This window comes from Apis florea, unplaced genomic scaffold (genome assembly GCF_048593485.1).
Source record: "Apis florea isolate Af1SG1 unplaced genomic scaffold, ASM4859348v1 contig_2495_pilon, whole genome shotgun sequence".
Classification (NCBI taxonomy): Eukaryota; Metazoa; Arthropoda; class Insecta; order Hymenoptera; family Apidae; genus Apis; species Apis florea.
In genome coordinates this window covers 979,847-995,398 of record NW_028256595.1, presented here as the reverse complement: position 1 = coordinate 995,398, position 15,552 = coordinate 979,847, and the positions used below count along the sequence as shown (strand labels likewise).

At 22.5% G+C, this 15,552-nt stretch overlaps 3 protein-coding genes across 7 annotated transcripts; 2 read left to right on the top strand and 1 right to left on the bottom strand.

Moving 5' to 3' along the window:
- Positions 1–140: 140 nt before the first annotated feature.
- Positions 141–7,254, top strand: Hmt4-20 (Histone methyltransferase 4-20). The gene is made up of 9 exons (XM_003696838.4): positions 141–701; positions 1,533–1,766; positions 1,849–2,014; positions 2,091–2,261; positions 2,339–2,467; positions 2,557–2,746; positions 2,816–3,227; positions 3,306–5,051; positions 5,125–7,254. The coding sequence occupies exons 2-9, from the start codon at positions 1,552–1,554 to the stop codon at positions 5,516–5,518; spliced, it is 3,423 nt and encodes a 1,140-aa protein (XP_003696886.2). The 5' UTR covers positions 141–701; positions 1,533–1,551; the 3' UTR covers positions 5,519–7,254.
- A 1,484-nt stretch (positions 7,255–8,738) lies between these two features.
- On the top strand, positions 8,739–12,605 carry Dbp45A (putative ATP-dependent RNA helicase Dbp45A). Of its 4 annotated transcripts, none has more exons than XM_012491083.3 (7): positions 8,739–8,794; positions 10,413–10,480; positions 10,544–10,737; positions 10,815–11,159; positions 11,239–11,411; positions 11,489–11,844; positions 11,917–12,605. In XM_012491083.3, the coding sequence occupies exons 2-7, from the start codon at positions 10,423–10,425 to the stop codon at positions 12,147–12,149; spliced, it is 1,359 nt and encodes a 452-aa protein (XP_012346537.1). In that variant the 5' UTR covers positions 8,739–8,794; positions 10,413–10,422; the 3' UTR covers positions 12,150–12,605. The 4 variants fall into 4 exon arrangements, with proteins under 4 accessions (XP_012346537.1, XP_086762715.1, XP_086762716.1 ...); XM_086906589.1 differs by lacking the exon at positions 8,739–8,794 and adding an exon at positions 9,477–9,794; XM_086906590.1 differs by lacking the exon at positions 8,739–8,794 and adding an exon at positions 9,895–9,976.
- Positions 12,147–15,513, bottom strand: l(2)k09913 (transmembrane protein 53-like lethal (2) k09913). Of its 2 annotated transcripts, none has more exons than XM_012491096.3 (6): positions 15,028–15,513; positions 13,901–13,998; positions 13,558–13,827; positions 13,213–13,481; positions 12,638–12,815; positions 12,147–12,571 (listed from the first exon to the last, which is right to left on the bottom strand). In XM_012491096.3, the coding sequence occupies exons 2-6, from the start codon at positions 13,991–13,993 to the stop codon at positions 12,431–12,433; spliced, it is 951 nt and encodes a 316-aa protein (XP_012346550.1). In that variant the 5' UTR covers positions 13,994–13,998; positions 15,028–15,513; the 3' UTR covers positions 12,147–12,430. The 2 variants fall into 2 exon arrangements, with proteins under 2 accessions (XP_012346550.1, XP_012346551.1); XM_012491097.3 differs by having other exon boundaries at positions 15,024–15,274.
- Between the last annotated feature and the right edge of the window lie 39 nt (positions 15,514–15,552).

Sequence of the window (15,552 nt, the reverse complement as noted above, 5' to 3'; positions counted from 1 at the left end):
AATCATAATCATAATCAAAATAAAATAATTACAAATTATAAAATACAATGAATATCAGAACATTTTAAAAACCGTAAATGAAACCATCTCAATATTATTTTTAGCATAGAATGTTAGAAACCGGTTGTCATGGAAACAACGTACTACAACATTTAAATTCTATATTACTAAATTAAACCATTTTATTATTTTAAATTTATATTAAAAAAAAGGATTAGAATTTTCTTTGTTATGTATATATTCCATTTTTACAATGATTAATATACAAAAGTGAAATTGTAATTTTAAATATATTATTTATAAATGTTTAAAACAAAATTTAAACTAAATTATCTTACTGAAATTCATATAGTTTAGTAAATCAAGAAAGTTACTAGATTATTGTATTCAAGATATACATGTATGACGTACGCGACAGTCTGTAGTTCCAAAACATGGGTTTTCTCTGTTATATTTTCAATTAAATGATTATTCTTTTTTTATCTAATTTAGTAAAGAAAACATTAAATTTTATTTATGGTGTAAAAAAATTACAAAATTCAATACGATGATCATTCTCTTTATATTACGAAAATAGGGAAAGTGTATACGGTATAGTAGATCTGCCATGATAGATCCGAACGCGTCTTCATCTTATTCCAAAAAAGTCAGAAATTGTTAGCAAAATGTGTAATTTTTGTTATCAGGAGAGCTTCTTAAAGGTAAGTGAATTGTCTGACGAAAATTTAATGACTTTGACCATTATTAAATATCATAATAAAAAGATAAATTTTCTTATTAAATTGGAGCGCAGCATGCCTCTAGGAGCGCTCTGGCTCGTCTGCGCCATTAGCGTTCAGGGCATGATCGCCAGATATTTCTATTATATTGTCAAAATAGCATATTATTGTGATGAACCATTTTTTTGAACTATTATTACTTACATTACTTCATTGTTTGATTCTTTTCCAGTTCGAAAATAAAATTAAACAACTGATTAGTAAATGACATATCGGTGATTCGAAATTTTTAATAGTGTATTCTTTTGAAAAGAATTATATTTTTTCATTATTTGTCGTTTTTTTATCCCTGTCCAATTTATTAGTTTTTATTTTCACAACTAAAAATTACTAAAAAACGTTCTTTTTTTTATAGAAATTGATTTATTTTTTTATTTTATTATATATTATTTAATTAATGCTGATAATATTTTTTATTTCATTTTTTTATTTTTTTTTATATCTTAAGATTAGGTATAAATTATCAGTTTTATTATTTCTTTTTTATTATTATATTTATATAAAACAAGAAATTGTTTTTCATTTTTATTACTATAAAAATATAAAAGTATATGTTAAGTTATTTTTGATATCAAGAAAAAATGAAAAAATAAATATTCTATATAAATTATAGAAAGATTTAATAAGAAAATTAATATTTTTTATGTAGTAATAATATAAAAAATATTAAAAATATATATTTGAAAATATTGCTTAAGATTTATTGATTTATTAATTATTTAGACTAACTGAACTAATTTTTTATTTCAATAGTAAAAGTACAGATTACAGAATGGTGGTGGATTGTTTATCCATTCAAGGCTCAGCAGCTATAATACGGAAGCAGGAGCGAAGATTAGGTGGGTTAGTGGCTGCAAAGATGCAACCTAACAATGTTGGTAGTTGTGGTGGTATGACACCTAAAGAACTTTCTGACAATGATGACCTAGCTACTTCTCTCGTATTAGATCCTTATCTTGGATTTACCACCCATAAAATGAATATCAGGTATATATTTTTAAATAATATTTAAAATTTTCAAGACTTGTAACAGGAGATCATCATATGTAAAATTTATTTGACAATAAAGGTACAGACCATTAAAAGCAAATAAAGATGAACTCCGTAAAATTATTTGTGAATTTATTCAAACCCAAAATTATGAAAAAACTTATAAAAAATTAATGGGTGGTGATTGGGGTGCAAGACTTCCTCACACAAAATCTAAACAACAACAAATAAATTTAGAGAAACATGTGAGTTATATATACAGATTAAATATTTCTTAAAATTTCATAAAATTCTTTTGTAAATTAATCTTATTTTCTTCAGATTTACAGATATTTAAAAGTTTTTGATAAGGATTCTGGATTTGCAATAGAACCATGTTATAGGTATAGTCTTGAAGGTCAAAAAGGTGCCAAAATTTGCGCAACTCGAAAATGGTTAAAACATGATAAAATATCTTGTCTTGTTGGCTGTATTGCTGAACTTAGTGAAAAGGTTTGTTTAAAACATATATAAAACATGAAAAAAAGTAATTTTTCTTAATTTATTATATTTATGAAAAACCATTTTAGGAAGAAGCAGCATTATTACATCCAGGAAAAAATGACTTTTCTGTTATGTTTAGTTGCAGAAAAAATTGTGCACAACTATGGTTAGGTCCAGCAGCATATATTAATCATGATTGTAGAGCTAATTGCAAGGTTAATGAATCTATATAAATTATTATTATTATAATTATGTTAATTATGTAAAAATATTAATTTACTTATTTAATTTATGTAAAATACAGTTTGTGGCAACAGGAAGAGATACAGCTTGTGTTAAAGTTCTTCGTGATATTGAAGTAGGAGAAGAAATTACTTGTTTTTATGGAGAAGATTTTTTTGGAGATGGTAACTGTTACTGTGAATGTGAAACATGTGAAAGGAGAGGAACTGGAGCATTTGCAAATCAAAAACCAGGAGAAGAACTTTCCTCTGGTACTTTTAAATACTGGTGAATCTGAAATAATTAATATATTATATATTTTCATCATGAAATTTTTATAGGATACCGTCTACGAGAAACAGACAATCGCATCAATCGTACGAAACATAGACAACAACCATTAAGTCGTAATAAACAACAAGCTGATACCGCACTTACAGAAAAAAATGCAGTTCTTGTTGGTAATGCTGCAATAGCACCACAAAGTCTTAGTATGAAAGAGTTAAGAAGAAAGGGCTTAACAAAATATGATGCAGAATTATTAATTGCACAAGGTTGTCGATTTTCTGACATTGCTCAACAACAACCTATTATAAATAATGGAGAAAATGTATTACAAACATCTCGACCTCATCCTTCTGCTATTACTACAAATTCCGTGTCAAGAAATCTTCGAAATAAACAATTATGTAAATTTGATGGTGATAACGGTCATCAGAATAATATTAAAAATCATACGCTTCGATCGTCCAGGTAAGATTTTTATTTTATAATTAAAAAATTATAAATTTAAAATAAGAAAAATTATTATATTTAAAATTTCATATATAGAATTCATAAAAGAACAGAATCAAAGAAAAACAAAATTTCGGAAAAGATTGAATCTCCTTGTTTAAATGGTTCCATAATAAAAAATATTGAATTAGAAGATATAAGTCACCGTAAAGAAGATTCTGATAGAGTAGATGAAGAAATGATATATTCTAGATTACATAAAACTCATTCAAGGAGTACTTTAAATGAAGAAACTAATAATATTTGCCATGTTCAGACTTCATGTCATGATATATTGGAACAATCAACCTGTTCTAATCTTCAAAGAGAATGTTCAGACACATTCATTAAAAACAATAGAGAAATAAATAGCAAATTGATAAATGAAAAAGAAATACCTGATATTATTGTAGAAATTAATTCTAATTCAGTAGATAATATTAATACTTCCAATTCTAAAAAAGAACACTATAGTACAAATTCCTGTGATTCAGTTCATATAAGTTCCATGCCTGAAAATCGATTAAATGATTTACATGAAACTAATAAAAACGATATAATTTCGAAAGAAAATCATCAATCACGAATCAGTCATTATAATTTGTCTTTAATTGAAAATTGCAAAGATATAAACAATATTTCTATTGCGCCAATAAAATCAAATGATTGTGTCAAAGAATATTTAGAATTTGAAAGAAAAATTTTAAAAGAAGAAAAAGAAAAAAATTGTGAATTCGTGCATAAAGATTATTCTTACAAAGATGAAGAACAAATATGTTTAATTCACTTGAAATCACCTAAAATTTCAAATTATATAGAAACTGATACAACAACACCTACATTTGATATACTTGAATCTAGCAAAGACATAAAGAAAAATGATTCTACGAATTCAAATAAATTGATTAAATATTTAATAGAAAATGAAACAAATAAATTTGATAGATTTGATTCAGACTTTAATAAATCTTCAAATAATACTGAACATGGTAAAATAAATTTTAAGGAAAATACTATTATAGAAAATAATAAAGGGAATTGTCAAAAAGATTTAATCATGAAAGATAATATGTACGTAACTAACATTGGAATGTCTGAAATAAAATCTGATAAAATTGGAATGATTGAAACAAATCAAGATTCCCGAACAGATCCCTGTAAAGAAAATAAAAATTTCAGTAGAATGGAAACTATTAATTATAGTGAGATTAATAAATGTAACATACAAGATACTCATAATTCTATTTTAAAACAACCTGTGCAAAAAAATGATTCATTACATACAACATTAAGATCTCATAAAAGTAGAAGAAAACTTTTAAATGAAAAAAAACCTGCAATTTCTGAATTAACAGAAGAATTAGAAAGTGTTACGGAACAAAAAATAACTGATAATATGATTGCATCTGTTTCAAAAACTCGCAATAAAACAGAAAAAACAAAAAGTAGATTAACAAGAAGTCAAAAGAAAGATCGAAAGGAATTAGCTACTACTGAAATTGGTGTAGCTGATGATGATTCGGGAATTCAAGATATTTATGAATTTAGTGAAAAAGAAAGTAATTTGGAAGATATTAGAATACCATCAATAATGCGACGTAAACAAGAAACTCGTTATACATCTGGACTCACGTCGCATTTACAAGAAATGCAATATAATGATGAATGCAATAAAGTTGAACCTCCAGTATTACTTCCGCAAGAACCATGGCCACCAATTAATTGCAATCAGAATCAATTGTTAGATCCAGATAGTAATAGTCAATTAAGAGAAAATTCCATACATAATGAAAGCTTAAAGAGGTAAATATTTTTATATTTTGTATTTGGCTTTTTATTTAAAAAAATATACATATAAAAAAATTATTTATTATAGATTATCAACTTGTAGTAATGATAATGCACAAAAGTTAACAACTCCTACAGAATATCAATGGCAAATGAATAGTTCTAATTGTCAAGTATGTCCAACTACTCCAGAGAGAACTGGCAGATTAAAACTTACTCTTCGCATGAAACGTTCGCCAGTTTTAGAAGACATCGTAGAATCGGGTACGAGTTTAAGTGAAGATAGTTATGAACCTGAATACGAAGTATTACGTGTAGAAGGTGTGGAAAGAAGTAGACGTAAAAAAAAACATAAAACTCGAGATCGTGAAAAACGACATAAGAAACGCGAATTAAATCTTGATCCTCCTCCACCACCTATGAAAAGATTGCGTTTAATTTTTGGCAATGAAACACATACTATCGACTTTCCACATTCTTAACAACTATAAATAGTGATTTTCAGTATCATCTGAAATAAATTATAAACATAATTTAGACATGTTAAAGCAGGTCTCCTTGTCCTGTAACATTATGAATTTCTTTGTAGTTTTACAATTATAAACGATATATACTGTCGTTAAACTTTATAGGTATTTGATGATAAAATTATTGTGTTCTGATTTTTTGTCATTTTTTACTGCTTAAATTTTGTCTTGCTTCTTATTCTTCTAACAACGAATAATTAAAGGCCTAGTAAACATAAATTTAAAAAAAAAGTGTATTGATTCGTATGCTGTTCAGTAAATATTTATTTAAAAATTTTATATAGATCTATTTAAAACAGATAATACGTAACTAATTAGATTATTATATTCATAACAAAATTAGTATTTTATTTTATTGTTGTCGTAACTTGCTTCTTCATTAATATTGTATTTATACAAACATAGTTTTGATAAAACAGGTTTTAAAACCTATAGTCTTTCATTTTCTGCTTATTTTCAATATTATAAATTTATATTGTTAAACAATTTTTTACTAATAAAATATTTATATTATATATGCAAAATTCACACATAAAATACATCCTTGTCTTAAAAACAAGGAAAGAATATATTGAGTTGAGTTATATCTATATACTATTTCCAGATAAGGACAAAGGAGAAAAATCTATACTCTTATATTATGTATAATAAGCTATAAAATAATAATAATGATAATAATTCAATTTAAATTAGTTAAATACTAGATATCATATATTAATTGCTGTTCTCAAAATGCGTGATTGATTACCGAGAAAAAATTGTAAATATTGCTTATGTGTACGTAAGCGCGTGCGAATATATATATATGTGTATGTATCATAATGATATACATGCAAACATACTTAGTACATTGCTCGACACATGCGCGCGCGTACACACACACACACACACACACACACACAGCACAGAACACACACACCACATACACATATATAGAGAGCGCGTGCGCAAAGAAATATAATTGTTGTATTCCGTATATCGATGTAATACAATGCCTTAATGCTAATGAGTATAAAGCAAGTGCATTGCACGTAAATGTCATCGTGTACCGAATACATATATCGTTTATATACGATAATGAAAATGAATATAAGAAAACTTCATTTAGTGAGATAGATTAAAAATTTTAATTAAAAAATAAAGAAAACAAGAAATAAATAATCATCTTTACAATAGAGTTTCGACAGTAGATTTTGAATTAACGTTTGAATTTAAGAAACAATATTTTATGTTAAATTTGTACATATTGTTGAATTTGATTCAATTATAAAACAATCTAAATTATCAAAATATAAAGTTTAAGTAGAAATCATATATACAATTTTACAAACATTAAGATCTGAAAAAGTTTAGTAGAAAAATTCTTTAGTCATTTAAGTGACAGAAGAAATCCATTTCATGTTTTGTGTTAAGATTCATATTTTCATAATTCATATTTTTCGAACAACATTGTTCTCAAATTTTACGACTCATAAATGTTGGATGTGAATATTTACTTTAAAAAATATAACAAAAAATTATTATTTATTTTTCATTAATTGGACTTGTACATTGAAGTCATGATAAAAATAATATAAGCCGAGTAGATTTTAAAGTTCTAATGGTTGTTTGATTTATTTGACTATTTTGTAATTTTAATAATATATTTTATATATTCATAATATGCGGAGATAAACATTTTAGTACACATATACAATGATGTTGTTTTTGATATTCATTTTAATCTGTCGCTTTCTTTAAAGTGTATTTTAATTTTAGATATGAATTTAAAATTACTTATGAAAATTTAAATAAAATTGTACGAATCAAAACTCGTACAAATTGCTATTGTTTATTAACATATTAAATATGTGTTTTCTTTTTTTTATTTGATTTGTATATTAAATTTTGGTACAGTCTTTAAAATATTTTATTATTTTATTATATATTTTTTAATAATGGTTATATTATATATTTTCGAAAAAAATTGAAATACGCTTAAAACGCGGGAAATTGTCCGAGAATTACATAGCGATTAAGATTCATAAATTGAGATTGATTATATATTATTCATTCATAACAAAATATTTTCTTTATTATTTATCATGAAATCTTTATCTAATGAATATTTATAATCATAGCCATAAAAATTTGGCGAATATACTATTGTATATTTATATCATATAGGTGTATCTATTTTCCATTTTGCGTTTATTAGTAAAATACACATGACAACACAAAAAAAGTTTTCAAATATATACATCAAAAGGAATTCTAGTTGGAAAATCAGTATTTCATTGGTAAGGAAACATGTAATAAAAAAGTTGTATTCCTAAAATTCATTTAAAAATTAATACATCTTCAGATTAATTGATAATGACGACTATTTCTCCATTATGTAATAAAGCATTTAATTAACGTGAAAACGTTATGTCATTTCAATTGTAATCATATAAGATGTAATTTTAGTCGATAATATGCCCGTTAATTGATCTATAATATAAAATTTGTGATAAACTTCTATTATATTATTCTATTAAATATTCTTGTTCTAACATAGTATTGTAGTAACTGTTTTTCTCTAAGATTTTAGCAAATTAACAAATATTAGTCGCATTGACCGAATTATTATTAAACTATACATGTATTTTTAGACTTGTAAAATAGCAGAGAATGTTTATTAAGGAGAAAAAGAAAAAGAAGAGAAAAATTAATTTTCAGAATTTTAAATTGTGAAAATTTTAATATAAAAAAAAATTTTGGATTAATTTAAATTTTTATCATCATATGTATAAAAAATGTAGTTACATACAAAATAATGTATACTTTTTCTAGTAAAATTAACGAAATATTAAATCATAAACTATAAAAAAATGTTAGCATAAAATTTTAATATTAATTACTTATATACGCATATTTTTTGCAACTACAAGATATAGAAGTTGTATCAAGAAAGAAATTAATTAATTGATGGCGAGTTATTAAATTATTCAATGTTTATCTTTACATTAGAAAAAAATAAATTTGAATCAATAATAGATTAAAATATGCATCGATATTAAATAAAATTTTTAAGTTTTAAATATGTAATAATGTATGTACTTATGTATATTCATGACACGCTGTGAAAACAATATTTCATACAATAATTGCAGTTTTTCTCTATTTATGAAAACTTTCTGTTATCGAGTAGTTTTTCTTTCACTGCCATTGTAAAATTATAACGTCATTAATTTCATACAATTATAAAATGTAAGCTATAATAAATACAATTTATCATATGTAAAATATAATAAAAAATGATTTTAATTGTAGATTAGATATTAAGACTTAATTTCAATAATTTAAAAAATTCATAGCCCTGACATAACCTATAAATGTATTATTATCGTTATTGTGATTGTATTATCTTTATTGATCAACAAAACCAAATGTATATTTTGATTGTTTTCTACAAGTTAAAGTATAATAATAAATGAATTGCATAACCTAATATAATAAGAATAATAATAACAATAATAACTTATGCAATTTGTTGTTATTTAATATGTAAACATAAGAGCATGTTATTAATTTTTTATTATACGTAAAGTCAATTGAATAGACATTATATACATATATGATATTATATAAGAACAAATTTAATTTTTTTATCATGTTATTTATGATATAACATGTTTTAAATTAATAGTTTGCAATTCTAATCGTTTGAAAATGATTTATTTGTACAAACAAGATTTAATATAGATTTAAAAACCAATGCAATTATATTCAATACTCATTTTTATAACAATTTAATAAATAAAAAATAATTGAAATTAATATTATAATTTTCATTAAAATATTGTAAATTAAATATTCACAAATAACATTTATCATTTAACATTTAGAATATTTTTATAAAATTTATATTGTTACGGATATATTAATCATTGGTCAAATTCATACTTTAATTTACAACTATATCATCAATCATATTATATGTGCACTCTGTATTACATTTATATATATAAGATAGAATTTATTAGTCAATTTTTCAATTTTAATTTTAATACAACTGATTATAGTTAGAACAATTATCACTAAATGTCTCACTGTGTCTATTTTCTCAAATATATTTTCCTAAATGATTCTAAAAAATTTTATCATGTTAAAAATTATTGTATTTAATAAAAATTTGTTGAATATACTTTAATATTAAACGATCTATATGCATTTCTAAAAAGTGAATGTTTATCATCTTATATTATTAGTAAGTTTTTCTTAATTTTCTAAAAATTTGTTATTAAACATGATTTTTTCTTTAACTAATTGAAAATTTATTTCGAAGGGTAATTTACTATCTTGTAGCTATTTTATCTATGACCATGTGCAATAGCAAATACAAATAAGTATACAAATAAAAGAATACAATAGAATAAGAATAGAAAAAGAGTAAAAATTTTAAAATTAATATAATTTTTAGAATGCCATACATGAAATACAAATTTAAACAAAGAAAGAATATTTGTGAAAGAATATATCAAATTTTTTAAGAAAATTTTTAAAATTTATTAACTTTTGTAATTGAATTGAATGTAATTCTATTCTTCATTCTAAATCATAGAAAACATAATAAATATTTTGATTTTTACTTAAAGTGATTTTTACTTTTTATTATCTGATGATTAATTTTATTTATTGTTAATGATGTTGCGATATTTATAAATTATATAATTTATAATTTTAAAAAATTATATAAAAGCTTATAGTTATTAATTGAGTAATTAATCTTAAAATATGTGTTAAGAAATTTCAAATTTTATTTGCAAAAGAAAATTAAACAAAAATATTTTAATCATATATTTCTGAATGAGTTATATTTTTTTAGAAGAACAATTATGACATTTGCTGATTTAAATTTAAGCTTATGGCTTGTCCAACAATGTACTTTTATGGGTTAGTATTCAAATATTGATTAAATTGTTAAATAAAAATTATTGCTAATTATTATATTTCTAGGTTTAAAATATCCCACATCAATCCAACAAAATTGTATTCCAAGAATTCTAGCTGGTGATGATTGTATTGGCTGTGCAAAAACTGGCAGTGGCAAAACACTTGCTTTTGCACTTCCTATATTACAAAAATTGTCTGAAGATCCATATGGTATATTTGCGCTTGTTTTAACACCAACTAGAGAACTTGCTTTCCAAGTAGGATTAAAATTTTTAAAAATTTTTTAAAAAAATTTTATATATTCAATCTAATACAAAACATTTTATTTATTTAGATTGCAGATCAATTTTCAGCAATAGGAAAATCTATTGGTTTAAAAAAATGTGTAATTGTTGGTGGTATGGATATGGTTATACAAGGTTTAGAATTATCAAAACATCCACATATAGTTGTTGCAACTCCAGGACGTTTAGCAGATCATCTTGAAAGCTGTAATACATTTTCTTTGAAACAAATTAAGTTTTTAGTCTTAGATGAAGCTGACAGACTTCTAGAAGGTTACTTTGATGATCAGTTGAAAACTATATTTGAGGCCTTACCTAAGCAGAAACAAATGCTTCTTTTTAGTGCTACAATGACAGATACTCTTCACAAAGTGAAACACATAGTATCCAGTAAGGTATTATAAAATTTTATAAACAGTTAAAAAATTAAACAAAAAATTATATGATGAAAAATAACTTTAAATATTTTTAAAGACCTTTATATGGGAATCTAAAGATGAATCTGGTATAGCTACAGTAAAAGAACTTAATCAACATTATGTACTTTGTCCAAGTGATATTCGTGATTCTTTCTTAGTAGAAGTAATTAGAACTTTTCGAGCAAATAACAAAAATGGATCTATAATGATATTTACAGATACTTGCAAGTAAATTAAAATTATATACATATGATATTTCATATAATATAAAGATTCAATATTTTATTCTATGTTAAATTTTTTAGACATTGTCAAATATTATCTATGACATTAAATGATGTTGGATTTAAAAATGTAGCTCTACATTCAATGGTAAAACAAAAAGATCGTTTAGCTGCACTTGTTCAATTTAAATCCAATCATATAAAAATTTTAATAGCTACAGATGTTGCAGCAAGAGGTTTAGATATTCCTACTGTTGAATTAGTTATAAATCATATTATACCAAATGTACCAAAAGAATACATTCATAGAGTTGGAAGAACAGCTAGAGCAGGCAAAAGTGGTATGGCAATTACTTTAATAACTCCACATGATATTAAATTATTACATGCAGTTGAAAATATTATTGGTACAAAACTCACAGAATATAAAGTCAATGGTAATAAATTTTTTTCTTATATTTTATAAAATTAATATTCAGGATATATTTATATATTTTTTTCATGTACAGATAAAGAAATAATTACAATTTTAACACAAATATCTGTTGCTAAACGAGAAGCAGAAATGAAATTGGATGAAACGAATTTTTATGAAAAAAAAATAATAAATAAACGTAAAAAACTTATCCTTGAGGGAAAAGATCCAGATGAAATTGAAGAAATATTAGAAAAAAAAAAATGCTATAAATTAGAAAAAAAACAGAAAGTTCCCAAGAATTCATATAATAAAAATAAAATGTGATTGTAATTCAGATTTTATTATCATTGAAATATATAACATAATAAGTAAGTGTATATAATATAAGTAATATAAATTACAAACTATTTTTGTAATAATACAATAATAATGTAATAATACAATTGTAATAATACATGAACAAGAAAAATATATTTTTCTTGTGTATTGTATAATTAAAATTATCATGTTTTAAAAAATAATTATTTTATAAAAAGAAAATAAATATCAATGAATACTTTTTCATTGAATACTTCAATATTTTAAAAATATCAGCAGTAAAACATTCAAAACTGTGCTCCCATTTTCTTTTTATATTGTATTAAAGGTAATTTATTCAAAAAAGTATATAATTCTGTAATATATTCTTTTGGATATTTACGATAATGTCCAACATGTGGAGATTTTTCAAATATTTTAATGTAAGTCTGAAAAAGAGAGATATAAATATTTCTGATACTATTTTATGGTTTATATATATTTATATATATTACCTTTACACCCACAGTATCCCATTGATCCTTTACTCTTAAATTATTTGTTAGTGAACCTACTGGATCTGTTTTACTTACAAAAAATAATGCTGGACTATGTACCAAATTTGTATGAAACAATTGACTAGATCTTATATAATATTGTGTAGATTGTTTATAAAAAGCTTTCATATGATATCTGTAAATTATATTAATATATATAAGATGTTTAAAAAATTAATCAAAAGATTTAAGGACATGTAATATTTATCAAAATAAATGAAAAAAACCTTAATAAGTATGAAATTAAATATTATATTGTAAGTAAATTATAAGATGTTTTTATCAATTATTATTTAAATATATATAACTTTGTCACTGTACAGCATGTAAAGAAGTGTTTTTTGTAACTATGATGGATTTTAAATCTTCAGATTAGTGGAAATCTTTCAAAATCTGTATAAAAACTTTAAAATTAATCTTATTATTTGCTATTGAAGTTTAACTTCAATATTTTAAAATCCTGTATAATTTAAATTGAAAATTTATATTATAAAAAATATGAATACAATAAATACAAAAGTTAACAAACTTACTCTAAATATTTTTGAAACATATTTTGTAGCATTTTATTTTTTGGAAATATAGCACGTGGTATACCTATTGATAATTCAGTCACATCAGCTAAACTATCCCATACTTGACCAACAATTCTTTCAATCACATTATTATATTTTTGATAATCACTTTGTATTAAATCCAAAATTTCTCCCCACATATATCCACCTACTGAAAATCCATGTAATACTATTTGCTGATAATTTTGATGTTGTATTAGAAACTCCAATAAATCTGAAGCAACTAACTAAAATGAAACTTTTATAAACTAAATTATGATATTATAAATATTAATATATGTAATATATTATTGTTGTATTTACCCTAGATCCTTTTGTAGGCCATATTAGTTGCCAAGGTGTAATTGATAATATAACAACATCAAACCCTTGTTCTATGTATAAATTTGCAAATTTCATAATATGTTTATGCTTTGGTAACAACCAACTAAGTAAAATTAACAAAGGTCTGTTTTTCTCATTATTAAAATTCTGTATAATTACATCAGTTCTAATTTGATTATCATGCAAAATATGTTCAATATTTTTTGTAACATGGTAGCTTGATAATTTACACATCAATAGAAAGTTAGTCTAATTAAGAAAAGAAAAATTATTAAAATTTAAATTCTTAAAAATAAATTAAAAAATAACAAATAAATATTACCAAATTTTGTTTCTGCTGTAATAATTGTGGTTTTATACAAGAAATCAATCTTATTCTTGTGAAAGTAGATAATACTACTCTTTCAACTACCATTATTGCTAATTAAAATATATTTTATTATTGTTAAAATATAGATTTCTTATATAATAATAATGTAATATTGAATATTGAATATTTTTAATTTGAAAATTAATTTATAAAATTGAATTATCATTTTATTAAAATTAATGAAAATTTAATATTATATATATTTATTTTTTATCATATATAAGAATGGGAATCACAAAAATTTTATTATTATTAAAATATATTATAATAAAAATTATATATATGATTTATATTATATTTCAATTTTTAATGGAATAATCTCTATATATTTATAAAAGTAATCAATTGAATTAAGTAAAATATAATCATTATTTAAAATCAATTGATCCATATAATATAAAATGTCATTTTTCTTTAATGTATGCATATAAATTATTTTTTTATTTTTATTCCTATTTTTATTTACTTGGTATTATGATTATGCATAAAGCAAGAAAAATAATATCACTTAAACGTTCATTCATGCGCATTTCATGCGCATGCGATATATAATTTTATTTGTGTACATATGACATTTTACTATATTAAGTATATCAAAAATAATTAAATTTATATTTCTTTCTACTGTTTATTTTTAAACTTTTAATAGTATATAGTATTAATAATTTTATAGAATTACTTGCGAATAAACAAATCAAATTTTCGAAAATTGCAATTGTAAAATATTGAAAATAAATTCTCAAATTTATTAAAGATAATTATTTTTGGACATAATATCGATATAGTATTTATATAAAAAAAAAAAAGAGAGTAATTTTTTACTTTCATATGTATTCGAATTGTTATAATACTAAAATTATTATTAAATTTTTATTTTTTTTTTTATGTTTTATAGATTTTAATATACGAAAATAAAGAATTTAAAAATTAGCGATTTAAAAATTAATCTACAAAAGTCTGCAAAAATTTCCATATTTGTACAAAATTTCATATGATATTTCATAATTATTATGTTATTAATATTGTAATATTAATACAATTATTTATTTAATGAAAAATATATTATTATGAATACTTGCTTAAACAATATGTAAAATTGTCGTTCTGATATTGTTCACTTCTTTATATCCAGTTACTTTGTAATTTAAATGATTATGGTGGACTTTTAACTGATTATTTTATCAATTATAATTTTCATTATCAGCTCGAATAGATATGTTAAATTTAGTTTGTATAAAATAAAAAAATTTTTTATATATACAAATCTTTATATGAAAAATCTTTACATACATAAAAATATATACAAAATGAGACTTTTTAGACTTCGGATATTGAATTAGTAGTAATGCTAGTTACTTATTGCAATGTTGAAATATAAATTATGCTAATATAAAATTTATATTTATACAATTTTATATTTATTTTTATAATTATTAAATAATTTTTTAAAATTATTTTTTATAAATAATATATAAATAATTTTATATTTATATATCATATATTTTATATTAATGAGGTTATTAACTTAAAACTAGACATTGGATTTTTAATATGCAATCTAAACTGATTTTGAAGAACTATTCAAGGTTTTATGTTCTGGATTC

Excerpts from the sequence above, each read along its gene's own strand:
- Hmt4-20 (XM_003696838.4), top strand. The coding sequence starts at position 1,552 with ATGGTGGTGGATTGTTTATCCATTCAAGGCTCAGCAGCTATAATACGG. Across the intron at positions 2,468-2,556 it reads ATTGTAGAGCTAATTGCAAG|TTTGTGGCAACAGGAAGAGA; the intron begins GTTAATGAATCT and ends TGTAAAATACAG. Across the intron at positions 2,747-2,815 it reads AGGAGAAGAACTTTCCTCTG|GATACCGTCTACGAGAAACA; the intron begins GTACTTTTAAAT and ends AAATTTTTATAG.
- Dbp45A (XM_012491083.3), top strand. The coding sequence starts at position 10,423 with ATGACATTTGCTGATTTAAATTTAAGCTTATGGCTTGTCCAACAATGT. Across the intron at positions 10,481-10,543 it reads CCAACAATGTACTTTTATGG|GTTTAAAATATCCCACATCA; the intron begins GTTAGTATTCAA and ends TTATATTTCTAG. Across the intron at positions 10,738-10,814 it reads CTAGAGAACTTGCTTTCCAA|ATTGCAGATCAATTTTCAGC; the intron begins GTAGGATTAAAA and ends TTATTTATTTAG.